This window comes from Pagrus pagrus (genome assembly GCF_965226575.1).
Source record: "Pagrus pagrus genome assembly, chromosome: 13".
NCBI lineage: Eukaryota > Metazoa > Chordata > Actinopteri > Spariformes > Sparidae > Pagrus > Pagrus pagrus.
Genome location: NC_140197.1, coordinates 9,910,372 through 9,935,559, shown reverse-complemented (window position 1 = coordinate 9,935,559; position 25,188 = coordinate 9,910,372). Strand labels below are relative to the sequence as shown.

The following is a 25,188-nucleotide window of genomic DNA, read 5'->3' as shown; positions in this document are numbered from 1 at the left end:
TCTACACACGACCTTTAAGTGCCAATCGAACCTTAAGCCCAGTTTAAACATGTTCTTTATCAGACTGAACACTGAATGTAACTGAGCTGATTCTGGGTGGGAAAGCCAAATCTTTCTGACTGTATTCCATGTTTTTCTGTTTTTCCTCCCCAGCCCGGGACGTTCCTCCTCATGCTATGATAATGAGATAGTGATGATGAACCATGTGTACAAAGAACGCTTCCCAAAGGTGAGACACACAAATACAAAGCTGCTGCATAATAATGACCATATTCCATAAAAATACACGCAACTGTGAGCAAATCCTTCAGCCCACAGAGAATTCAATCTTTCATGCTATAATAACTACCTAATCCTATTAAGTCAGAACTCAAATATCAGAGAAATAAAAAGGAATATAATTTATGATTGAACATGTTCAGAGATTTGTGTATACGAATGTTTGATATCATACATCCGAACACAGTTAAAAAAGGAGCCGTGGGGGATGCTAAACCGTAGCAAACAAGATTATGTGACGCTGCCAAGTGGCGATAAGTTCGCCCTGTCAGAGAGTATATTAAGTTCATTCACTGAACACTGCCACAGCTATGAACAGTTGAATAAAAGACATTTCCTCATTGCTTTCTCCCCCTCCCTTCACTCTTGGCATGTTGGTATCTAGAGGAAACGGGCTGAAAGCTTTCTACAGCGATAAAAATCACATCTTAGGAAATTGGGCATTATAGTTTGGAGTTCATCTGAGGTAAAAGCTCTTTGGGCTCTTATGTTCTCACACGAGTCAAATGGGAAAAAAAATGACATTGTATTGAATTCAGTGCAGCAGCAGAGCCGCTCCGTCAGAGCCACAAAAGAAATTGCTTTCTGAACTTTCTGTCACATACCTCTGGGTCTTGTAAAGAAATTCAATCTTTTTCGAAAACTTAATCACTGACACTTCTGTTCCGCTCTCCATTCTCACCACTCCTGTTCTCTAATGCTACCTACGTTTTTTTCTCCACCAGGCCACAGCACAGATGGAGGGGAGGCTGGCTGAGTTCATCCAGGCTTTCTCTCCTGAAAACGTTCTTCCGCTGGCTGATGGAGTCCTCAGCTTTATCCACCACCAGATCGCTGAGCTTTCCAGAGACTGCCTGGCCAAAGCCCGCGAGGGCCTCATCACTTCTGTCTACTTCTTTGAGCTGCAGGAGAACCTGGAGAAGCTTCTCAATGATGTGAGTGAGAGAAGATATGAAGTAAAACTTAAGCGCTAATAACTGGGTGGCGAAAGCTGACTGTACAAATAATAGACGGAGCCTCAGGGGCTAACAAGTGAAGCCAATGTGGAAGTGCCTTTAACCTGCTTTCTAATGGCCAGCAGGGGGCGACTCCACTGGTTGCATAAAGAGGAAGATTGTATTTAAGATTACGAAAAAATGACCCTTCTTCTCACTTGATTTATTACCTCAGTCAACAGTTTCCTAATGAGTTTTAACAGCATGATGTTCAATTGTAAATTATCGCTCCATTTAGAGTAAAATAGACGATAAAGCAGGCTAGGCTTCAGGGCGTGGCTACCTTGTGATTGACAGGTCGCCACCATGGCGTATCCTCTGGTTCAGGTATCAGCATATCTTCCCCAGCTCCACCCTCTCGCCCTAATATGGTCACTTCTGGCTCCAAAAAAAACAAAAACAAGATTTCGACGGCTGTAATGCCAAACTAAAGTTAAAGGCTTTAACACGGTAGTCCACAAACCAATTGGTGATGTCACGGTGGGTTAACTCTTGGTGTCAAACCTCAGTGCCCCTTTTGGTACCGACTTAAATGTGTCCATGGCAGCAATTTTGGAAAAATGACTGTGTAATGTAACAGTATTTGCTTGTATTGATGAACCTGCAGAGAATTATAACCAATATCTGCACTTTCCTGAGCTTGAATGTAGCATTTAAGCTAGTTTTGTGTCATTTATTTTGGTTTAACACATGCAAATTTAATGTTTTATTAATTCTAAGTGCACAAAGGAACTGTTAGCAACAGTTAGCAACTAGCTAGGGTAGTAGCTAGCATAGCTTGTAGCAGCTAACAGTCAGACATTTTTCTTGGTGGAGTTGGTGGAGCCCAAAAACACTACTAAAAAGTCGAGTGAATATTGAAATGATCTTCATCATGGCTAGAAATCACTTTCAAATGAATGACAGAGCTCCTCTGTGTAGAACAGGCAGCTGTGGGTGTGCTTTGGTGTAATTGTTTTGGAGAGTGCTTGTGAGGCAACCTCTATGAAATGATCCATGACTAAAACACAGAAACAATCACATCTGTCTAACGCTGTTTTTAATTTCATTCAAACTCTGGGTGCCTTTGGTGAGAAACATAATTGAAATTGCTGCAGTAAATGGAGGCTAATTGTGCCCGGAGCAGATAACAGGTATCATTGAATTTCATCACAACCCCATTTTGGCAGCTTGATTAGATCACTGTGATTCCTCTGGGTCGCCTGGTTTTGGTTTGATTGTATCTGCTGTGTTTTTTATGATCAGATATTCATTTCTCACAGCCTTTGAAACAGTAGCTCTGCCTCTGTTACTCCGTCTGTCCTTTGTCTCCCATTTAAATGTGTGCAGTGCTGTGTCTGTACATTAGTGTTGTAATGGGGATTTTATAATAATATAAATGTTGTGAATGCTAATCTTCCCTCTTCCTCTTCCTCTTCCTTTCTTTGTCTGTCTGTCTGTCTCCATCAGGCCTACGAGCGTTCGGAGAGCTCTGAAGTAGCCTTCGTCATAGAGTTGGCCAAGAAGCTTCTCATCATCATCTCCAGACCTGCCAGGCTTCTGGAGTGTCTGGTAAGATAACGCACACACTCTTCAGTATTTACCCGTCATCCAGCCCCGCCATTCATCGCAAGAACATTTCATGGTTCACGACTCTTGTGACTTAAGACAAATTGATTTTCTCTAAATAAACATGAGCACAGATACTCATTTGTTAGCCCATTATAAGCATTTAAGCACTCTGATGTGTTACACAGCGGGGGTAGGGAATCAACAGACGCTAACAGTGAAGTAAAGGTCCAGTCTGTCTGGATGGTGATGACATTTGCATTTAGATTAAAATTTGCCTCAGTACAACTAATACCAGGCAGCCAACAGCCCCCCCCCCACTGCTGGGCCGCCTTCCAGTCTGACTCAGACAGAGCGTGACCACAGTGTCATTTAAAGTTGGAGGATGCCGATGTGTGTGTTTGTGTGTGTCTTCTAGCTGGTTGTTTTTGTGTTCCTTAACAGTCTTGTGTCCGTCTTAATGAGTCATGCCACACTGATTATGAATGACATTTAAGACTGTGACATGGAGAATTGATTCATCGATGGACTTGCACCCTCGTTTTCTACATATCGCTGCATTACAGCGTCCGTGTTCCATCGTTAAATCTTTTTGGCATCGTTAAGAACCAGGTTTGGATCAGCAGCCAGAAGTTGCAGTCTGGTGTAGAGGATGAAACCCTGACCTCTATGGACTGTTGTGTCATAGATGTTCCTCATTTCTGAGAAAAATGTTTTGCAAGCACGCAAGTTAATATCACCCAAAAATACTTTTTGTTCCATTACTAGCCAGTGGACTGGAGACAAAACAATGAGATGAACAAAACAACCAAAAGAACAATCGGATATTTTCGACTCTCCAGTTGGATGAAACTGTGGCTCAGTGGAAACACTCTGTCAGCTTGAGCAAGTGTGTAGGCAGACTTAAAGTCACGGTGAAATGGAAGTTAGAGGGATTTATTCTGCACTGTGACATATTTTCAAGTGAAATTAAATATGTGGGCATGGTATAGTTATGAGAGGGATGCAAATCAAATCCTTCAGGTTTGTTGGGATCACTCAAAAGTGAGCGTAACTTAGCAAATACAGCCCGATGCGAATATGTAAAGGACTAATCACCTCCACACCTACACATGTTAAAGTCTACACTCATAAGTTAGACCTCAGCTGCATTCTTTAGAGATGGGAACTACATTTTACCAACAAATTCAAATGCACACTCCTCCTCTCAGGGTGAACCAGCCAAATGGATAGTCAATGTTCAAATGTAACCAGCTACTCAATAGAAAATCTTTGTTTGATTGGACTTGTTATTGCCACTTGAGCTACAAAGTGGTGTTATGAGAAAGGACGGACAGAAGCTAGCTGGTTAGCATGCTAACTTCAATAGATCTCTCTAATATATCACAATACACAGACGTCTTTGACATGTCAACGCCGTTTTTTCTTCACACTCACTGTTGATAATTTCAGCATTTTAAACTAGAATTCTTACATACAGCTCCTTTAAATTATTCTTTGTGTTATGATAATTTATCAACAAGACATCATTTATGTGTGTGCATAGAATAATTTTTGTGCTTAAATGTCACAGGCTCAGAGTTATGGCACAAATATAACCTGGAAGGAGGGCAGGCGCCCTGCTCGAGCTCTCCTGAGGAACTCGCTGTATTTCTAGCATTTTCTGTACTTCTGTTCAGATCAGTTACCTTGTAAAAGGTACATTTCAGTGATACGTCAGTGCTAAAACAAAATTCAGTCTCTCCTCAGGCTGAACAGCACAAACTGCAGTGATGGCGTCTTCCAGAAACAAATCCTGGCGCTGCTCCAGAGGCAGTGATTCATGAAACGACTGCTAAAAGCAGCCACGCTGGCATTGCGCCATATCATTGGAAGCAATTTCTCAAACAAAGATTCAATCAGCCCACAGAGTCTAATTGAATGACATTAATTTCATGTTAATGGAGCAGCTCCAAATCTTTCCACCTGGTGACATCATGCTCTGGTTTCCAGGAGTTCAACCCAGAGGAGTTCTACCATCTGCTGGAGGCAGCGGAGGACCACGCCAAGGAGGGTCACCTCATGAAAACGGACATTCCTCGTTACATCATCAGCCAGCTGGGGCTGACCAGAGACCCTATTGAAGGTGGGAAAGAGAAACGTTGTGCAACGTACAGATTGCTAGAAAGTAAATGACAGCTGATTCAAACCAACATGTTTTTGTCATCAGAGATGGTCAACCTGGACAGTTACGACAGCGAGGGGCCGCTGACCCCTGAAACAGACGACTCCACAGAGGTGAGACCTGAGATGATCTTAAATCTTCCCCACAGTCATCCACCCTTTTTCTTAATGTGCTTAGCTGTAAAGTCTGCCCTGCCAAAGTCCTTGCTGCTCCCACTGCAAATGTATGCCTCATCTGCTAATGTCTTGGCACACATGCTTTTATCTATCTAATTTAGATAATTTATGCTGAGGTACAAAAAGCAGGATACCCCTCTTTAAATCTTTGCTTCTGGCATTAGGCAAACCTCCAACTGCAAGAAATAAGCTACGTGGACAAAAAAAAAATATATGTGCATCACCAAAATTACAGTGACAAAAGAAAATGGGATTTTTCTTGACATGAGAGTAATGAGACAACAGGCTGTTAATGATTTATTAATGTGTAGAACGAGTCGTTTGAAGCAGCCATGTTGGTTTGGTGATTTCACACTTTGGCGATCTTTGATCGACAGGGTAAGATCAGAGCAATGAAACCACCAGGAGAAGCAGACTTCCAGACCATCAAGCTGATCAGTAATGGAGCGTACGGGTGAGTAGAGCTAATCACTCCACTAATGAGGATGTGTTGACATGGAAGTGATTCATTGTTACATCTGTATGTCCGGCCTGGGCACAGAGTAAAACAGTGGTCATGACGTGAAAAATAATGTGGTGATGTGTGTGTGTGTGCCAGTGCTGTGTACCTGGTGCGGCATCTGGACACTCGCCAGCGATTCGCCATGAAGAAGATCAATAAGCAGAACCTGATCCTGAGGAACCAAATCCAGCAGGCCTTCGTGGAAAGAGACATCCTGACCTTCGCAGAGAATCCCTTCGTCGTCTCCATGTTCTGTTCCTTCGAAACCCGTCGGCACCTCTGCATGGTCATGGAGTATGTGGAAGGTAAGAATATCTGTGTGTGTAGGTGTGTGTAGGTGGCACTGGAGGAGGTCTGGTGGGAAAAATATGTTTGTCAGATTGCCAATCTTGCTGTTGGGTCTGTGTACGTCTGTGTGCTGCCTTTAGATTAAAGCATCACATTTTAATAAAAGAATTTGTCTCATATTCTTGCGTTTGATCCACTACAGTCATCATCATCTTAGTTTAGTGTTTTAGCATGCTAACAACTGCTAATAAGCACTTCACACAAAGTGCAGCTCAGGCTTATAGAAATGTCATCAGTTTAGTCATAAACCAATTGAACAAATGGGAATTTTGATCTGATGGTGGCGCTAGATGAAAAGTTAAGGGATCACCAAAGTTAATATGATTCATCCTGAAGGAAATAGTAATCCATCCGGTGATTGTTGAGATATTGCAGTCAGGAGTGATGCGTCGACAGATCAACAGTCAGTCCTGGGGCCAAAAAAATCTAATAGCACTGCTACTGGGGACCGCTGTAGATCACTTTCACAGCAGACATTTTGCCTTGTCAGGGCTGAAGAAGCACTGGTGGAATTTATAACATTAATGATGGCTGTACTCCATTTAGGTGGTGTTGTGCGTGTTCACTCACTGACATGGCTTACTGGGGCACGTAGTAGAGTGGAGCCATCGTTAATGTTATTGGTCACCCTTCTCCTGCTTTGACAAGTCAAAATGTCTGCCGTGAGAAGAGTCCCTGCTCAGGAGTGGGAGCTCGTCCACTAATCGGAGGGTTAGTGGTCCGATCCTCCAGCGTCATGTGGAAATATCTTTGGGGACGATACGGAACCCCACATTGCTCCTGATGGCTTTTCCATAGAAATATTATCAGGCGCTGTGGATAGAAAGCGCTGTGCGTGAATGGGTGTTGTAAAGTGCTTTGAACAGTCTGTGGACTAAATGCAGGGCCATTACTGCTGTCCTATTGAAGGGCCATCCCACAGGTAAATGGTCTAATGTGAATAAACCCAGTGAACAGTGCACATCCTCGATTATACTGCGCAGAATGACTCAAAGCGCAGTCCTCATTGCATGATTGCGTTCTATTGTGAGTGTTGCTCATCGGCCTAAGTGGAAACTAGAACGGTCTTGGACAAGAGGCACCGGGAGACATTCATGGTAATTGCTAATGTCAGCAGCAGGACTAATCGAATAATGAATTCTGCTGTCAGGTGGAGACTGTGCCACTCTGCTGAAGAACATCGGGGCTCTGCCTGTGGAAATGGCGCGCATGTACTTCGCAGAGACCGTCCTCGCACTGGAGTACTTACACAACTACGGTATCGTGCACCGTGACCTCAAGCCCGACAAGTAAGACGGATCTACTGTAGTTCTCGATAATAAAAATGATATCGCATTGCTTGTGCAGCTTGAATTTAACTCTGCTGTGTCTGTTCTCAGCCTCCTGATCACCTCAATGGGCCACATCAAGCTCACAGACTTCGGCCTGTCTAAGATGGGTCTGATGAGTCTGACCACCAACCTGTACGAAGGACACATAGAGAAGGATACTCGGGAGTTCCTGGATAAACAGGTATAACAAAGACAACATGCAAATGACTTCAAGTAACTCGCACAAGCAGTCGGAGCCAAATTTCACAGAGACGATTTAATGACGTCGTTTGAATTTATTTGCACTTTTAATTAGATTATTTCATTAAATGTGATACAGGCAGGGAGTGAGTGTAGCTGTGAATTGTGTCCTCCTGGCCTTGTTGCAGTGCACACTCCTCAGCTCCAGCATGATCCAAGTAAAGTTTAAATGTGAAACGCCCTTTGATGTCTTCATCTCTATGCAAATATATTCCATATCATTGTGTGCCAGAGATATCTGAAGCGTGAAAAAATGAGACCGATAACAGTTGGCACAACAATAGGCCAGTATTTCCTCAGTTATTATAATCATTCCTCTTTTTACGTGAGGTTTATTTTCTCCAGCCTTTCATGCAGCGCTCGCGCTTTGAATCCGAGCCTCATTATTTCTTGTGCGTGCATTTTGGTGGCCAGAAATCTGTTAGCATTCAGCGCATACCCATCTGCACATGAAAACCCTCACCGGGGCTTTCATCTTGTCTTGGCATCTCTGAAGTGAGCTGCTTAGCTAGGCATAGATGCTCCATGCACACGTGTCTCCCACTCAGGGTCAACTTTCTGCCACTTAGCACGACAGGCTGTACTAAATAAACTGGTATGACTAGCTGGTGTAGAATATTCTATTTAAGTGTTGTTTTTTTTCCTTCAGGTGTGTGGAACCCCTGAGTACATCGCCCCGGAGGTTATTCTTCGTCAAGGTTATGGGAAGCCAGTGGACTGGTGGGCTATGGGCATCATCCTGTATGAGTTCCTGGTGGGCTGTGTGCCGTTCTTTGGAGACACACCTGAGGAGCTGTTCGGACAGGTCATCACAGGTGAGGGATCAAACTTGGATGGATAGACGGTTACATTATACACACTATCGCCGATACAAAACCCATCATTTTGCCTTGTGTCCTCCTCCCTCTCGCTCTCTTCTGTACCTGGTAGATGACATAGTGTGGCCGGAGGGGGACGAGGCTCTCCCTGTTGATGCCCAGCACCTGATCTCCTCCCTTCTGCAGACAAACCCACTGGTTCGACTGGGCACAGGTCAGTCACCTCAGTCAGCGGATTCTAACCTCAAGTCACAGTCACTCTTCATTTATATTCCTGGTCTCTGTTGTATTTCTTTAGACAAACCCCCACAGCCCAGTCAAATAAACTCAAGTATCCCCTTCATCAAAACCACCAGTCGTGTTCCTAATGTTTGCATTTGAATTGATTTGAAAGGATTTATGTCATTAACAGTTAAGATATTACCTGACAGTGTCAACCATTACTTTTAGCTAACTAACTATTTATCCATCACTCTTGGCTCATTTTTTCAGCTGTTGAACTGTTTAGACTTCTCTGCTCTCTTGCTGACTAGTTTTTATGCACTCCCAATCTCAATGTGTGTCAAAATGTGGTGTTCAGGTGTTGCAGCTGATTGCGGATATATATTTTTTAGTTCAGTTGTAATTTCTATATTTCAAATTAGCTGAACTACTCCATGTACCCAGTGGCATCTGCAGAAGGACCCCCTTGGGTACATTCACCTCTGGTTGGGAATCACTGACCTAGATTACATACTGTCACGCTGCCTGTTGGCTCTCCGGTTCAGTTTACCCAAATAAGTCAACTTCTGTCAGGGTCACAGTGCCTCTGCCTGCTTCAGGGCTGCAGTTATTACCTGTCTCTGTCTGTCTCCCCCTCTCACCCTCTCCCCCTGCCTCCCTCTGCCTTGTAGGTGGTGCTTTTGAAGTGAAGCAGCACTCATTCTTCACCGAGGTGAACTGGAACAGTCTTCTGAGACAGAAGGCAGAATTTGTTCCTCACCTGGAGTCTGAGGAAGACACCAGTTATTTTGACAGTAAGTCTGCCTGTGGGGGTTCAAGGCACGGACCACAGATCCTTTGAGCTGAGGACATATTATTGATGAAACTAGCTCAGCTACTGTAACTGTAGAAAGGCTGTTTATAGTGTGATGCGCTTTTTTAGACTTGAATGCGTCAATTAAGCTTGAGCTGATTAACTCGGTTCAGTTCCCGGTTCACAGTGGCTGCCTTTGTCTCATGTGGGCCGATGTCACTAGCTAATAATGTGTGTTAGTAGGATAAGTGAGAGCAGTAGAAAGCTAATGCCACTGTTCACTGTAACCTTTTGTAAAGCCTTGATATCTTGTTACCTTTCCTCACCAGCCCGATCTGAGCGCTACCATCATGTGCAGTCATACGATGAGGACGATACCAACGACGACGAGCCTGTGGAGATACATCGCTTCTCATCCTGCTCCCCTCGCTTCAGCAAGGTCACATTAAAACTTTTCTTTTTTTTAATCTACATTGCTTATATTCAAATCATTGAAACTGCAATGGTTAGTCCTTAGTTTACATAACAATACGATGCTGACTGTCTTGTTGTGTGGACCTGCAGGTGTACAGCAGTATGGAGCATCTGTCACAGCTGGAGCATAAACCCCATGGCGTGACTCTACGGGAGCACAAGGTCCCCAGGGAGGATCGAGTGGCCAAGAGAGAAAGCCTGGGTAGCCTCACCCTCAGGGACAAGAGCTGGAGGACTGGCTCGCCCGAGATGTGAGTGCAGTCAACAAAAATGATTGTGTCCATAGAAGTATTTCTCTAGCCAGATCATTTCAGTGTGTTTAATGTTCATGAACAGAATGATTGAGAAGAAATTCATACTAAAGCACGACTGTCTTGTTTTTCAGGAAGCGCCTGTCCTGCTCCGAGTCCTCCTTCACTGAGAGTGACTCCAGCCCTCCGTCTGGGGCCCGAAGACGCTTCTCCGCCCTCATGGATACACACCGCCTGGCCTCCCCTCTGGAAGTCGACTCTGAGCTGCCTGTCCCTACCAGGCAGCCTCCAGTGAAGGCCAGAGGGGCTTCCCTGGAAGGGGCAATGGGGGCCTCTCAAGGCGACCTGAGAGCATTTCTTAAAGATAGCAATGGGCTCACAGCTGGAGGTGAGAAGAGATGAGGCAGCACAACATCACGTGTTACTATAATTGATCACAATTCATAACAAGAGCATTTATTGACTGTTGGGTTTCATGTCACAGAGAAGCATCTGAGACCTGCTGAAGCATCGCTGCCTCTACCGAGCAGTGCTACTGTTCTGGGGCTTCCAGACACACAGGGGCCTCGAGGGGCCACCACTGACCTGGTGCTGCGGAGGGTTCGCCACCAGCAGCTCTCAGCTGAAGGAGAGAAACGCAACTCACGACCAGGAACCAAAGTTATCAAATCTGCTTCTGCTACTGCTTTATCTGTCATCATTCCTGCAGGTAATCACACTGTTTATATGACATCTATACTATAAAAATGTACAGAGAAGTAAATGATGTAACCATAACTCCATCCTTCTCTCCTCAGTGGAGCAGCATGGTGCCTCCCCTCTGGCGAGCCCCATGTCTCCTCGCTCCCTCTCGTCCAACCCCTCGTCCCGTGACTCCTCCCCCAGCAGAGACTACTCTCCCATGGTCAACGTCCTGCACTCTCCAATCACCATCCACCGCTCTGGGAAGAAGTATGGCTTCACTCTCCGAGCCATCAGAGTCTACATGGGAGACAGTGACGTCTACAGCGTGCATCACATGGTTTGGGTGAGGAAACGGAGAGTGTGCAGAGTTGTCGATGACTACTACCACTAACAATCATGTGGTAGTTGGGAATTTGTTCTTAGATGTGTCTGTCAGTTACCAGTGTGTTCATTTGTGTCCTTTCAGCCCCCATTAGAGCTTAAACGTGCAGATAAACTGTGTTTCTGTGTAAATGCCTAAATCTGTTAAATCTTTGTTCTGATCGCAGCATGTGGAGGATGGAGGTCCGGCTCAGGAGGCTGGACTTAGTGCTGGTGACCTCATCACTCATGTAAATGGGGAGTCAGTCCATGGTCTGGTGCATACAGAGGTGGTAGAGCTTATCCTGAAGGTGAGGACTTCCTACCTACCTAATTTATATACATTTTGAGGTTTTTTATAAATGGTTCAGTTACAATTTCCTCATACAATCATGTGATTCATATAAACATGTAATCTACAGAGTGGGAACAAGGTTACAGTCACAACTACTCCATTTGAGAACACCTCTATCAAAGTGGGTCCTGCCCGTAAGTCCAGCTATAAAGCCAAGATGGCGCGGCGCAGCAAGAAGACGGGAGCCAAGGAGGGACAAGAGTGCGTTACTGCAATATAGATGCATAACATCACAACAATACATCATTTTGAATGATTTAATGCTTTCATTCTTCTGCTCAACATAAATTTTTTTGTCTTTTCAGTAAGAAGCGCAGCTCCTTGTTCAGGAAAATCACCAAGCAGTCCAACCTGCTCCACACCAGCCGCAGCCTCTCCTCTTTAAATCGCTCTCTGTCGTCTGGAGACAGTCTCCCAGGCTCCCCCACCCACAGCCTCTCTGCCCGCTCACCCACCCAGACTTACCGCTCCACTCTTGAATCCCCTTACCTGGGTTAGTATGGAAGGTCGAGAACACGTGCCTGTCTTACCTGGTTTGACTTTCTGCTGTGTATGAAAACTTAGTAAGGATAATACATGTATTTTATTATTATATTTCATAATATACTGTAACTTTATATCATATTATAACTTCATGGTACTTTTTTGAGTTGTCCACCACGAGTTGTGCTGTGGGCTTTTGTTCTTTGTTCTGTGGGAGAACGTGGGCAGTGCACTTCACATCTTGAGGCTGTTTTCACACTGTTCCACCCTTAACAGTTGGTGTTAACAACGGGCCAACAAATGTAGCAATGCACCACCGGTTGGTGCATTGCTACATTTGTTGGATCAGTGAAGAAGATGAGTGCTTGCAAGTTCACGTGGACGTAAATAATTCATGATTTTAAAAAAAAAACGGCTTCAAAAATTGGCTTTGCAAGTGTTTAATGAGATAGGAAGAGCACTCAACACAGTTTTAGATCTCAAAGATATACAAGTGTTGTAGTGAGAACCACTCAGTGTAAACAAACTTGATTTGCAAGAAAACTGCAACAAAAAATGTGACGTTATACTATTGGTTGGTTTAAAGTTTATCTCCTCTCTTCCCCTCAGGCACCTCCTCCCAGAGCAGCTCCCCAGCGTCCAGCACCCCGAACTCCCCGGCCGCCTCTCACCACATGAGGCCCAGCTCCCTGCACGGCCTGTCTCCCAAACTCCACCGCCAGTACCGCTCTGCACGCTGCAAATCTGCCGGCAACATCCCTTTGTCCCCCCTGGCTCACACCCCCTCCCCGACCACCTCCTCTCCTCCACCTCTCTCTGGCCACACAGTTGGTAGCTCCAACACCACACAGATATTTCCTGCCAAGCTGCACTCCTCTCCTCCTGTCGCCCGCCCCCGTCCCAAAAGTGCAGAGCCACCCAGGTCGCCTCTGCTGCAGCGGGTGCAGTCAGCGGAAAAGCTAGGAGCACCGATGCTGCCTTCTTCTTCCTCCTCATCGTCGTCACCTTCTCCTCTGACAGGTGGGGTGTCGTTACGCAAGCATAGCCTGGAGGTGGCGCATGGGGACTACAGGAGAGAGTCTTTCCACTGTGAGCACAGCCTACAAAGTCTGTTAGAGATGGAAGGAGAGAATGGGCCTGCTCCCCCGTCTCCGTCATCATCTTCCTCCCCCTCTCCTCCGATGGGAGGGGAGATCGGAGGCTTGAAGCCTGTCAGGAGGCATGGAAGGCAGGAGTCACCGCTCAGCCGTGACACACTGGTCACCGTGAGAGAGAAAGATACTCAGACCACAGCGTCTGAGCCCACTGAGAGCATAGCAACTAAAGCTGAGGCCAAGACAAAAGTTGTTGATGCAAGTAAAACATTATCAAGTGCTGAGGTGCTAAAGAAAAGTGAAGCTGCAGTGGAGACTAAGTCTAGTCCAGCACTGGTTTCATCCACTACAGCGGCCAAGCCTGGCCCAGGTGAGAAACCTCAAAGTGCAAGCAGCTCAACTTCTGAAGCAACAGTCACCAAGAGTAAACTCAGTGAGAAAAGCTCAACACCCAGTGCATCAAAGGGCCTTCAACAACAAGACAGCAAGCAGCAGCATTCACAGACAGACAGTGGACCTGCTGCTAAAGCTCAGGAGAAGACCGAGGAGAAAGTGAAAGGCACTTCAGGAACAGACAAAGGTAACATGCAGAAAGCATCTTCTTCAGAGCAAACCAAGCCACGGAAAGGCTCAGACACAGGAGAGAAAGGAGGCATCGGTGGCAGTGATAAAGCAACTGAGACAACCAAAGTCAAAGGACCTGCACCTCCAGTTCCCACCCATGTTCAAAGCCACGCTGCAGCTCATGGCTCAGCTGCCAGAACCAAAGTGGAGAAGGTGTCACACAGCTACCGCGGGGCCAAAGAGGAGAGGGCCCACCTGGAGGTCCTGGAAGAGAATCCCATGTCGCCCTCATCCAACGCAGCTTCGCCCTGCTCGAGCAAGTCCCGCCCTATGTCTCCAGGCGACAAAGCCAGCTTCGTCACCCAGCTCACAAGCGTGGCCAAAACAGTGCTGGGGCCTATGAAAGGGGCATCACAAGAGGGAGCCAAGGGGAAAGACACCTCCAAGTCAAGCGAGGAGAAGCGAGGAAACATAGCAGGAAAGCTGGAGGCTTCCTCCGGGGGTGGACGTCGAGGAGCGCAGACAGCGACCTCAGCAACAGTCCAGTCTGACAGAGGAAACAGTCGGAGCTCCAAGCATCATTCGTGATAAGAGGCCGTGAGAAAGAGCCAGACTCTCCCATGTAATGCCTTTTACTGTAGCATCACACTGACATATCATGAATTAACTTTGAATGGAGGAGAGACGTGAATGCCTGATGAAATATCACCAAAAAGATGACGTGTGACATGTAGACACATGAGATGTGAACAAAGATGCATCAGCCATGTTGGAAAATGTGCGCTCATGGTATCATAATGTAAGCCTGTGTATGTACTGTGCGTCCATCACAATGTGTTGTATATAGAGAAAAAAAATGCATATGTCTTAATGCATGTCTGACACTGCACATGGAAAATGAGAAAATATTTAAAAAGATGAAAAATATAAAGCAGACCTTAAGGTGGTGAACACTGTGAACAACTTTTCAACCGACCACGACAGGCAAACTGTTAACTACATGTAAACAGGGAGGTTTCTGTTATAAAGGGGCATTACTCAGATTTCAGATCAGCTCCGGTGCCATCGTTTAGTTCGGTTGAAATTGTAAAAGAACAACACAAACTGTATTCCCTTAAAGTTCAGTTACTAAAAGAGTTCAGGCTTGAAGTGAGGATCAAAACAAAATACTGGAAACTGGACCAAGATAGCAAAATACCTGGAGAGTGAATCAGCAGGTTTGCTTCAGATCTGTTTAAGGGCTGAATTTCAGTGGAATTGAAAGAGGTTGTATAGATGAACTTGCACAGGGACGCTATGCAATGTGCTAATAATGCAACTTTTTTTGGTGTCCCCAATTACTAAGTTTACATTGTGCTCCAGACGGGAAGAGAAGACAGAGGAAAGGGTTCGCAATAAGCCGAGAAAACACATTTTGTTTTTATCAATGTCTCCATTGATCGTAGTGAAATGTGCAATGATATATTTTAGGTTACTGAGTGAATATATTGAGTGTGGTAAGGAGACAAAGTGCGTAAAGAACCATAATGAAAGTAGCACTGATAGGAGAAAAGGAGGATGCTCTTTCACTCATTATTTTCTATTTATGCAGATGTGCGGTATATTGTGTAATGTTACGTGTGAAGGAAAGTGCCAGTCTTTTAATTTAAAAGATTATGTGATGTTTTTGTTTTTTTAACACTTAAATGTAAAAATATATGCAATCCAACAGTGCCCAGTTCAATCAAACTGAGCATCTCCATCAGTGATACAGTAGTAGTATAAACACAGAGCCAGGAGTAGATATGTTGAGAGCATCTTAGTGGTGAGGTTGTTAGTTCTTGTGTGTTACAGAAAACTGATGTTGATAGTTTTGGGACACGAGGTTCAGACCTGTCTTAGACTGCCACCTTGTGGACGACATGTCACAGCAACAAAAAAGTCCTGAGGTACAAAGAAAAATAGGTGTACATTTTGCCTGGGGGATTATTGCATTTCACACATTATTATTCTGATGCATCATTCTTCTGTTGATGAGTTTTGCAGTCTGACCTCAAAACATCACATCCATTAGGATATAGTGGTCATTAGACATTAACCCAATGTTTGGACATCGAACAGATGTGTTTTTGTTTGTGATGTGAGCAAATTGCACTTTATTTTGTGTCAAATATTTTTTATTTACTTGTCTTATATATTTATTTTGTTATTTTTCTATTTGTTCTATTTATTACTTTTTTATTTAATCAAATGTTTTTACATGTTATCAGTTAGTGAATTTCTGCTTTACTACTGAGATTAGTTATTTATAAAAATTTTACATTTAGACGGAGAAATCTACCAAATCTGTGTGGCTACCCCATCGTGTGCAGTTCTGATGCTGTCATTCCATGAGTCTGAAGTTGTAATATTGCTGTCATGTCCATCTTTGTCCAAGTGTTTGACTTTTTTACAGCAGCAACTATCTCTCGACTGTTGTTGTCCATTGCATTGCATATTTACTAGCCACTGTTGTGAAAAACCAATGCAAAAAAGCCTATAGTGCAGAAATGTAATAAAATGCAGAGAAACCCCTAGTGTTGTCTGTTTGTTCAGAGACTCGCTCTCATTGGTCGTCTGTTGGACCAATCACAGCAGTGCAAATACGTCACCAGTATAAACAGGAAGTGAGTGCAAACTTAATACGCTGCTCCTTCTCAGAGACCGAGCGCAGACTATTTGGGACGAAAACAGACCAAACAGACGAGCTGCTTCCGCCACATTCATTCAGTGACTTGCTCTGATTAAAGGAGACACAATGACGAGGCCTGAATGAAGGTAAAGGATGAATGTCGTCGTTTCATAATTTCATAACTCCTCTGAGTCCGGGTGCTGCTGGACGAGCCCTGAAGTTGGACTGGAGAATTTGTAGCTACATAACATATTTAGACTTTAAGTTATATTTCGCAGTTTATATTTTTGTGCGTTATTCTATACTATTGTCAGTCTTTGTCGTGGGAAGCTAAACAATGTTTGTGACGTACACAACATAGAACATGTAGTCGTCATGCAGTATGTTGAACGACAGTAATTTATAGATCAGTTTGGAATAATTATTGTCTTTAAGGACACCTAACCACCATTTTGTCTCATGTTATGGTTACATGACAGGTGACAGAGTTATCACTGATGTTTTTCTATCCGCACTACAAGGCATGTACAGTATAATACACAGTGTAGTATATACATGTAAACTAACATGAATGTGGATTTTCTTACACAAGAGCTACATAACCTGAATATTTTACCACATATATGATTGTTAAGGATTATCTCAGTATTTTTAATGTGTTTTGAGTTATAGTTATGACATTTGAAGGGATTCAAATTGTATTTATTTTTTGTTTTCCTTCCAGTAGGCCTTTTATCATATTGTTTTAATGCATTACACTCAGTGATGGAAAGTAACTAACTTCATTTACTCAAGCACTGTACTTCACCACAAGTTTTAAGGTACTAACATGTGCTTTAGTTGAGTATCTATATTTTTATGCTACTTTACACTTTTAAACCTCCTACATTTCAGAGAAAATGATGTACTTTTTACAGCTATACTACATCTATCTGACAGCTATAGTTACCGGCTACTTGTCAGATTAAGATTTCATACAAGAAGCACATGATATGCTGATGATTTGCAATGCATTTTTAAGGATTATACCAGCGGTTTGCAACTTGTTTTGATTGTGACCAATAAAAAGCAGTGTTTGTTTAGCTGGAGTCCCTTGACACATTTTAGATGTCTGTGAGGTGTCACCAGAGATTTTCCACTAAACCTGTCAGATTGTCCCATTTAAATAACTGTTTGAGGCCAAAAGAGGAAACCAAAACACAAATATCTGAGAAAAGAAGGCCATTTCTCTGTACTATGAGTGCTTTACTTTTGATACCCAAATTTCCTTTTACTCACATACGTGTACTTAAACTTGACAAACACAATTCTGGCGGATCCTATCAGGACTCTAGTGCAACTATTTTAGTCATGCATGCAACCAAAAACAAGTCAAGTGCGACTAAACATTTTCAAGTTTTACACTTATCATTTCTTGTTGCGTGTGCTGTGATTTAAATGAAGAAAACATGTATCTGTACTTTATTCCTGTTTACAATCAAGAAATGTTTTATTGGGTGCACTAAATTTAAAGGTTAGGAGTTGACAAAGTGAACAAAGTCCACTTTGTTTAGTGCCGTACCACCAGACTACAGAGAAGCTTCTGTCCTCAGGCTGTTCCTCCTCAATTCATTCGAACTCTGCTATTAAAAAAAGTTTTATTTTAGGACTTTTCTTACCTGAGTAAATCTGAATCCAACCTGGAATATTTATGAAAACATGATTTGCTTATGTAGGTCATATAGAGGCTAAAGTATACAATTGAGACTGTTTCATATCCAGTTAAAAACTCCCTGTTGGATATTTAAGTAAAATATTTATAGTTTTTTTCAGCCACTGATTACACTATTATATATACAATATCTACCCATGCACATATAGTGTCAGTGAATATGTGACCACAGCTTGTTGAGTCATCTTGTATCTACAAATGTGACGTGTCAGAGGAAGCAGGCCAAACATGGTTGAGAATGGGTGAGAGTGGTCTTCCAGCATCTCTCCTGCAGCAGCTCAGTGGACATATCTGAAATTCCTCGAGTCACAGGGTGCAGTCACATGGTTACCCTCTTTACTTACTGTCATGGAGAATTATTCACTTTGCTGTGGTTAATACTAACCCATCAGCTCCAGGGTAGGACTCAGAACTTGTTTTCAGGACAAAATCATCTAATGTACTCTGGATGAATGGTGGTCTTGTGTCATGTAATGTTGTCTTGTGTCCTCATAGGCTGCTATGGAGTTAAAGAGCAATTCTTTACACTCAATCTTGGTCATCTCCAGTTATGAATCCCAGCTCCTCCTCTGCTCACTGTGAGGGCCAGTCCCCTACAGATGACATAATGGATGACTGGCTACTTCTCTCCACTGAATCTGCTGGGCCTCAGCACCTGGAAGTGAGCAGGGAGGATCAGGACTCAGAGGACAGAAGCAAACTCAAATCCAAGTTGGTCTCAGCATGGAACAGCGTCAAATATGGTCTGTTTCACCCCACTAACGTAGTTACTGTTTAACGTTGTTACTGCGTAATAAGGAGGGATCTGATTATTCTCCTTTGTGAAATGAAACTGTCTGTTCCCTCTAATGTTTCAGGCTGGTCCTTGAAGCAGAAATCCAAATTCAGCAAGAGCTCTCCTCTGATCATGCTTGGACAATCCTATGAGCTCAAGGATCAAGGTCAGGCAATGAGCAGTAGGCCTTCATACCCTCTGAAGTCATCTCTTTAATGTGAAACCAAGGCGGAAAATTGAATACAAGCTCTGTAACTGTTTCAGGGGAGAGGGAGCGTTTCCGTCGCTCCTTTGTATCTCTGCTGTGGCTGACGTACAGACGGGGTTTCCCTCAGCTGCCAGGCGGCTCTCTGACCACCGACAGTGGCTGGGGTTGTGTTCTACGCACGGGACAGATGCTGCTGGCAAAAGGCCTGCTGCTGCATCTGATGCCTCCAGGTGACAACACTCAACACACTGTAATGATTCCTGCAGCTAATTAAATTAGATTAGATTCAGTTTAATGTCATTGTGCAGAGTACAGGTACGAAGCCAATGGTTCTGAATTAGCATCTAACCAGATGTGCAAAAAGAATACCATTATTCACATTAAGTTAGTACAGCAGCACATAGTTTGGACAGTCTAAGCTAGGCTAGTCAGCTTTTAGCAGGACTAGGCTAGTTTAACTTGTGTTACTTGTGATTACATTGAGCCGCTGCTTTATCAATGTGTTATAAGAGACCAAATTATTAAGACGTTGGAGCATCAAAATAGATTTTTCAATTTCAGGAATCAGTCAGAAAAGTCTGTAAATTGGCTCAAAGCTAGCTGTGACCACAATGTATCAGGATTTACACATATGGCGAAGTTTTTACAGTTTGTTGTGTCATCATGTAAAATTACTTTGCTGTACTTGGGGCACTACTAAGGAATCTACTAATAGTCAACATTATTCTGAAAATCATACATCTATTAAAGACAATTAGTATTTTTTTTTTTAGCATTTTGGGTCTGTAAAGAAACTTCAGTAGTACATATGGACTTAAAATGAATTACTTAAAAGTTGTACTGATTTGGTCACAGAACATTTTGTTCTGTCCACTGCACGACATGAATGAGTGATAACAGAGTTTTCTGTCCGTTCAGAACATTGGGAAAACAAAGCAGTCTGTCTGGCATATGATAGACCAGGGTCAAGTAGATATTTGTGCTATTTAAAGCTGAAGTAGACAGTCCTAGAAAGAGACAGCTGATTGTTGAGTCTCATTGCCAGGTCATCAAATACTGATGCTTAACCGGGACACTGGCCAACCCAAAGCGTCAGTATTTGACAACCTGGGAATGAGACCCAATAATCAACTGTCTTTTCAATTGTCTACTTCAAGTTTTTAAGTTGTGTTGTGTAATACTCATATTACATCATCTTTACATCATTTTGAGGTTGGACTTGGGCTACGATCCACCATGTGGTCAGAGATGACATGGACCTGTTTGTGAGTCGCTCCACAGACAGTGCAGAGCATGGACTGAATTCAAAGGAAGGGTCCAACAGGAGGGGAAGAAGACTGAGCTTGGACTCCCGCCTGGTCAGGCCCATGGAGGCTACACACAGAAGGGTGGTGTCATGGTTCGCAGACAACCCTACAGCCCCTTTTGGGATACACAAGCTGGTGGAGTTGGGCAAAAGCTCAGGGAAGAAGGCCGGAGATTGGTATGGACCATCTATTGCAGCACATATCCTCCGGTGAGTCCTGAAGTCCCGAGTTCAGTTATCCTCACCAACTTTTATAAAGATGTTAGATTCTACAGTGAATTTCACTTTGTTTCAGGAAAGCTGTGGCAGCATCAGCGGATCTTCCCAATTTAGTCGTGTATGTTGCACAAGATTGCACCAGTGAGTGATTTCTTTCATCAGTGTATTTGAAGGGCGTAGAAAATGTAGCTGTTTCCCCACAGCTCTCTACTTATATGATACATAATACCACCTCAGCCTTTCTCTGTGGATCAGAGGGAATACAAAACTTACAAAATGAATAGAAAACTTAAAGGGGCACTATGTACTTTGTATTGAAGACATTTTAATATTTACAATATTAATGAAGTAATAGTACAAACTTATTTTTTCCATAACTGAATAAACAAGCTGTTCTCGGAGGAAAATAAGGTCCCTAGAAAATTGTTTGAAGCTAGAAAGGTGGCAGGGTCCGCCACATATAAACAAAGTAAAACAGTATGAAATTGTGTTGTCCTTTAAGGTCAGTTTGTTTATTCAGTTCATTCAGTCACGGAAACAAAGACAGTTTGTTTATTTAGTTTGTCAGTCAATGAAGATATTTCTCTTCTGATTAGAATTTCTCCCCTGAAACTACATACTGCACCTTTAATGTGAGGGAATGCAATTTATACTGAGACCACGCTTTTCAGACAAAAAGTTACCACCATGACCTTTTGTATTGGAAAGATATACACATTAAAGTAACTAACAAACAATGAATACAAGATTTACTTGTAAAAAGTCAAATAAATCTGCCAGTGGATCAGGTGAGAATTGTCTAAAACGAAGTCCCATTTAGCTCATTGAAATGCTAACTAGGATAGCTAACAAGGATTGTGTCTCATATTGAAGGTGCCCTGTGGCATTTTCTTGTAAACAAGCCAATAATACACCTTTTTTGTATAGCACCTTTCATACAGGAAATGCAGCTCCATGTGCTTTACAACAAAGAAATTCCATGCACCAAGTGCTTGACACAAAAACGACATAAAAATAACATTATAAACATGGATAGTAAATTAATCAAAAATAACATGGAAAATAAAACCCACCAGATAATAGTAAATATAGGATAATAAAAATAAGGATGAAAATAGAATAATAAAGAAGCATACATAGAATGCATTAAAATCAGCAAAATACAACGTTAAAGATGTTGTATTTCAAAGTTTACATTGACCAACACAATAAATGTGTGCGGTACATTTCCTTCGTCATAAATCATTTTCAAAGCTGATTTATTTCCATGTGCATTCTCGTGCACATCCACAAGATAAATACGATTAAAACAAACAAAAACAGGACCTCCTCATAGAAAAACAGCACCAGGGCGCCCTGATAGCTCAGCTGGTGGAGCGGGCGACTCGTGCTGGAGGCTGAGTCCTCGGCAGCGTCCCGGGTTCAAGTCCAGCCTGTGGCCCTTTGCAGCATGTCTTCCCCCACCATCTCTCCCCTGTTTCCTGTCACTCTTGAAGCTGTCCTGTCAAATAACGGCTAAAAAGCCCCCAAAATAGCCTTTAAAAAAAAAAAGAAAGAAAGAAACCCAGCACCATAGCACTACTAGAAGTTTAAAAACACCAGAGGGAACCTTCAAGTGTAATGAGATATTTTTGACTACAATTAAGACAAAAAATACTTGGTAAGATTTAAGTTTTTTTGCAGTGCAGGGTCTCCATAGAAGTCTTACTGAAACGACTGTGAGAGGAATTGTTGACCAATGTGTCTACGCGTCTCTTTCTTTCTGTGTGTTCAGTCTATTTAGAGGATGTGAAGAGGTTGTGTGAGCGGCCTCCCCCTCAGTCCTGGAAGTCTGTCATCATCCTGGTTCCTGTGCGGCTTGGAGGACAAGAACTGAATCCCTCCTACATCACTTGTGTCAAAGTATCCAAACAAAGCTTTTTGCATTCAGCCCTTTGTGCATTCTGTGTAAACTGACACAACCACACTATAACTTACTATAAAGTTACCCATCAGAAGCAGGTTTCTCCCTGCATACAGTTCAGTCTCACAGTTCAGTCATAAATCATCATCACCCTGCATGTGTTTCTCTGTAGTCTGACAGATAAATCCCTGTTCTAAAGCGAACAAAATATAACTCTTGCCAGTGCAGAGAACAACAACTCATTCATCACTCTTCTCCGCAGAAACTCTTGACATTACAGTGCTGCATTGGAATCATTGGGGGCAAACCCAAGCACTCTTTGTTCTTCATCGGTTTCCAGGGTAATGGCAGTACAGTCTACAGCATAATTACTGTGTTCAGCTGTTCGATGTCAGACCTCTCACTTATTCTTTCCTACTCTGGCCCTGCTGTGCAAAAGATGACCATCTGCTGTACTTGGACCCTCACTACTGTCAGCCCACAGTGGATATAACAAAGGAGAACTTTCCCTTGGAGGTATGAGGAAGTACTGCCTCTCTTCTTCTTTTTGCTTTCTGTTTTGTATCCTCCTGTGACAGCTGGGCTTAGTCATGTAAACCAGTGGCTCCCCGCCCCGTCATCAACACCAGCAGTCAGGCTCCAAATGTGTTCATTTGGATTCCTGTTACTGGATGTTATTTTTACACTATTCATCATATAAAGGTGGAAATTAGAATATTTTTTATATTTCATACAGTTGAACAATCAGTTTTTGTTTAACTTTGCACTTGCGAACTTACAATCACAATGCTTGATGTGCCGGATTCAATATGTTTGTATATATTTTTAAATTCAATTGTAATTTATATTTTTAATAAAAATTAGTTAAGCTATTCCGACAATCTGTGTTCAGTGTGTTTCCTGGCAACAGCTGAGGTAGCTAGTTAGTTGAATTGATAACAGCAGACAATATTTTATCTGAATGTAATGAGAACTTTTCTGATTACTACTCTTTTACTTTGCTTTCTTTCCAGTCCTTTCACTGTAAACATCCCAGAAAAATGTCTTTCTCTCGCATGGATCCGAGCTGTACCATCGGATTCTATGCCAAAGGCCAAAAGGACTTTGAATCACTATGCGCAGCTGTTAATGAGGTATATGAGTTATTTGGGTCTGTGTTCATTGAAACATTTGGCTTGTCAACAAGCTGTGAAGCTTTTGGATATTATAATAAGATGTGTTTAACAAAATGATGTAGTTAAGAGCTACTGGTTTGTCTCTTCCTCCCACAGGCTCTCTCCACATCAGCAGAGACGTACCCCATGTTCATATTCTCGGAGGGAAAAAGTCAGGAGGAGGAGGAGAAGGGAGGCAACACACCCCCAAACAACATCACCTACATCCAGAGGAAGAATGAAAGGAAACGAGTCGACACCAGCAACAGCATGGACGAGTTTGTTCTATTGTGAACAGAAGTTAAAATCTGCCCTGAGGGCCGTACTGTGATCAGTGATCACACATAAATGTGACAGTTACACTGTGTGTCAACTACTGAGCGTAACGACAACCATCCACAAGCAATAAAACATCAAGGGACACCTCAAAGGTTTTGAAAAATGTATGGAAAATGATCAGGTATCATTAATCACACTACAATATTTTTATTGCTGTTCATTTGTATTTTTATTTATTGTTTTTAGGTGAGAACACTTAAATGAATAGTTTAATTGAAGGATAAAGGATCTTTTCTATTTTGCCATCTCGGCCTGTTTGTGTTGATCCATAAATTATTTTTTACTTGATCTATAATAGTGATAATTATAATAACAATTTTCTTCTCGGGACATCTTCAAGGCAAGTGTTACTATGACAAACAGTCTCTTACTGTTTCATGCCATGTGACAGGATGTGTAGCCTTTGAATGGATTAGAAAATTGGATTCTTGTAAACATGTGACTCAGACATGAGAAACACAGAAAGAAAACGACTTCATTGGAGAAGAAGTCAGAAGCTGTGGGAAAAGAACAAAACTTAAAATATCCTTATGAGCTGGATTATTGTTGCTGTTTTTTATCTGAATAAACAGTTTATGAACAAAGGAAATAAACTTGTTTTTTATTCTGAACACTGTCATGAGGATGAATTCTAAGAACTTTGAGGATCCACTGAGTTTTCATCTGGAACCATCTGCTGTTCTTATTATTCCAATATGTTTGAATGAGCACATGTCTGCACGCTAAACTAAGTAAACATGGTAAACAGGCTACACCTGCTTAGCATCAGCATGTTAGCATGCTAAATCCATTAGCTCGGCTGATGTTCACCCCAGAATCAAAGTTAAAGTAATCATTCTGGGATTAGTTAAAGTTGAAATAACATACCCTGCTCTCACATTCCCTTGATCAAAAATTAAAAATACAAAACCACACTCCTGATAATCTCCCTACAGTCTCAACCATACAGCTGGAACTTCAAGTGGGCATGGCCCCGAAGTTCAGGCAGTACTGGACACATACAGAATCCCTGCTCCTGCTTGGTCAGGTTCCGTTATACCGGAGAACCCAAGATGGTGAACAAATCAGTCTTCCAAGGTCTTATTAGGTCCTCCAGTTTCCCATGGAGCACCCCCTTCCTGTCCACACAAATCTGTCAGACTGTGTCTGCGGAGGCCCTCAGTAGAGCCACCCCTCTCCAGACTGCTCCAGGATTCTGGCTGTCGCTATGTCTTCCAGCAACTTGACATCCTCAGGGACGCA

At 42.8% G+C, this 25,188-nt stretch overlaps 2 protein-coding genes across 8 annotated transcripts in view; both read left to right on the top strand.

Annotated features, from left to right (window-relative positions):
* Positions 1–16,236, top strand: part of LOC311267299 (microtubule-associated serine/threonine-protein kinase 1-like) — a 44,071-nt gene extending 27,835 nt beyond the window's left edge. For all 6 annotated transcript variants that reach the window (XM_084370293.1, XM_084370292.1, XM_084370291.1 and 3 more), the window contains 21 exons: positions 154–229; positions 1,005–1,214; positions 2,724–2,825; positions 4,815–4,947; positions 5,032–5,099; positions 5,540–5,616; positions 5,761–5,969; positions 7,163–7,301; positions 7,392–7,524; positions 8,233–8,398; positions 8,514–8,615; positions 9,295–9,417; positions 9,746–9,855; positions 9,981–10,141; positions 10,276–10,529; positions 10,626–10,850; positions 10,939–11,168; positions 11,374–11,496; positions 11,608–11,741; positions 11,846–12,033; positions 12,633–16,236. In XM_084370293.1, the coding sequence (XP_084226419.1) occupies positions 154–229; positions 1,005–1,214; positions 2,724–2,825; positions 4,815–4,947; positions 5,032–5,099; positions 5,540–5,616; positions 5,761–5,969; positions 7,163–7,301; positions 7,392–7,524; positions 8,233–8,398; positions 8,514–8,615; positions 9,295–9,417; positions 9,746–9,855; positions 9,981–10,141; positions 10,276–10,529; positions 10,626–10,850; positions 10,939–11,168; positions 11,374–11,496; positions 11,608–11,741; positions 11,846–12,033; positions 12,633–14,269 (4,600 nt within the window). In that variant the 3' untranslated portion in view covers positions 14,270–16,236. The remainder of the gene's footprint in view (positions 1–153; positions 230–1,004; positions 1,215–2,723; positions 2,826–4,814; positions 4,948–5,031; positions 5,100–5,539; positions 5,617–5,760; positions 5,970–7,162; positions 7,302–7,391; positions 7,525–8,232; positions 8,399–8,513; positions 8,616–9,294; positions 9,418–9,745; positions 9,856–9,980; positions 10,142–10,275; positions 10,530–10,625; positions 10,851–10,938; positions 11,169–11,373; positions 11,497–11,607; positions 11,742–11,845; positions 12,034–12,632) is intronic.
* Positions 16,237–16,316: 80 nt separating this feature from the next.
* LOC311267302 (cysteine protease atg4da-like) lies at positions 16,317–25,089 on the top strand. 2 transcript variants are annotated; one of them, XM_084370308.1, is made up of 11 exons: positions 16,317–16,477; positions 18,538–18,785; positions 18,900–18,983; positions 19,082–19,255; positions 20,307–20,541; positions 20,627–20,691; positions 22,325–22,452; positions 22,716–22,794; positions 22,893–22,969; positions 23,467–23,586; positions 23,725–25,089. In XM_084370308.1, exons 2-11 carry the CDS (start codon positions 18,593–18,595, stop codon positions 23,899–23,901), a joined length of 1,332 nt encoding a protein of 443 aa, XP_084226434.1. In that variant the 5' UTR covers positions 16,317–16,477; positions 18,538–18,592; the 3' UTR covers positions 23,902–25,089. The 2 variants fall into 2 exon arrangements, with proteins under 2 accessions (XP_084226434.1, XP_084226433.1); XM_084370307.1 differs by having other exon boundaries at positions 20,238–20,541; positions 23,725–25,088.
* The last annotated feature ends 99 nt before the right edge of the window (positions 25,090–25,188 follow it).

Bases quoted from the DNA above. Each gene is read 5' to 3' on its own strand.
- LOC311267302 (XM_084370307.1), top strand. From the start codon at position 18,593: ATGAATCCCAGCTCCTCCTCTGCTCACTGTGAGGGCCAGTCCCCTACA. The intron at 20,542-20,626 runs GTGAGTCCTGAA...ACTTTGTTTCAG, and splicing joins ATTGCAGCACATATCCTCCG to GAAAGCTGTGGCAGCATCAG. The intron at 23,587-23,724 runs GTATATGAGTTA...TTCCTCCCACAG, and splicing joins TATGCGCAGCTGTTAATGAG to GCTCTCTCCACATCAGCAGA.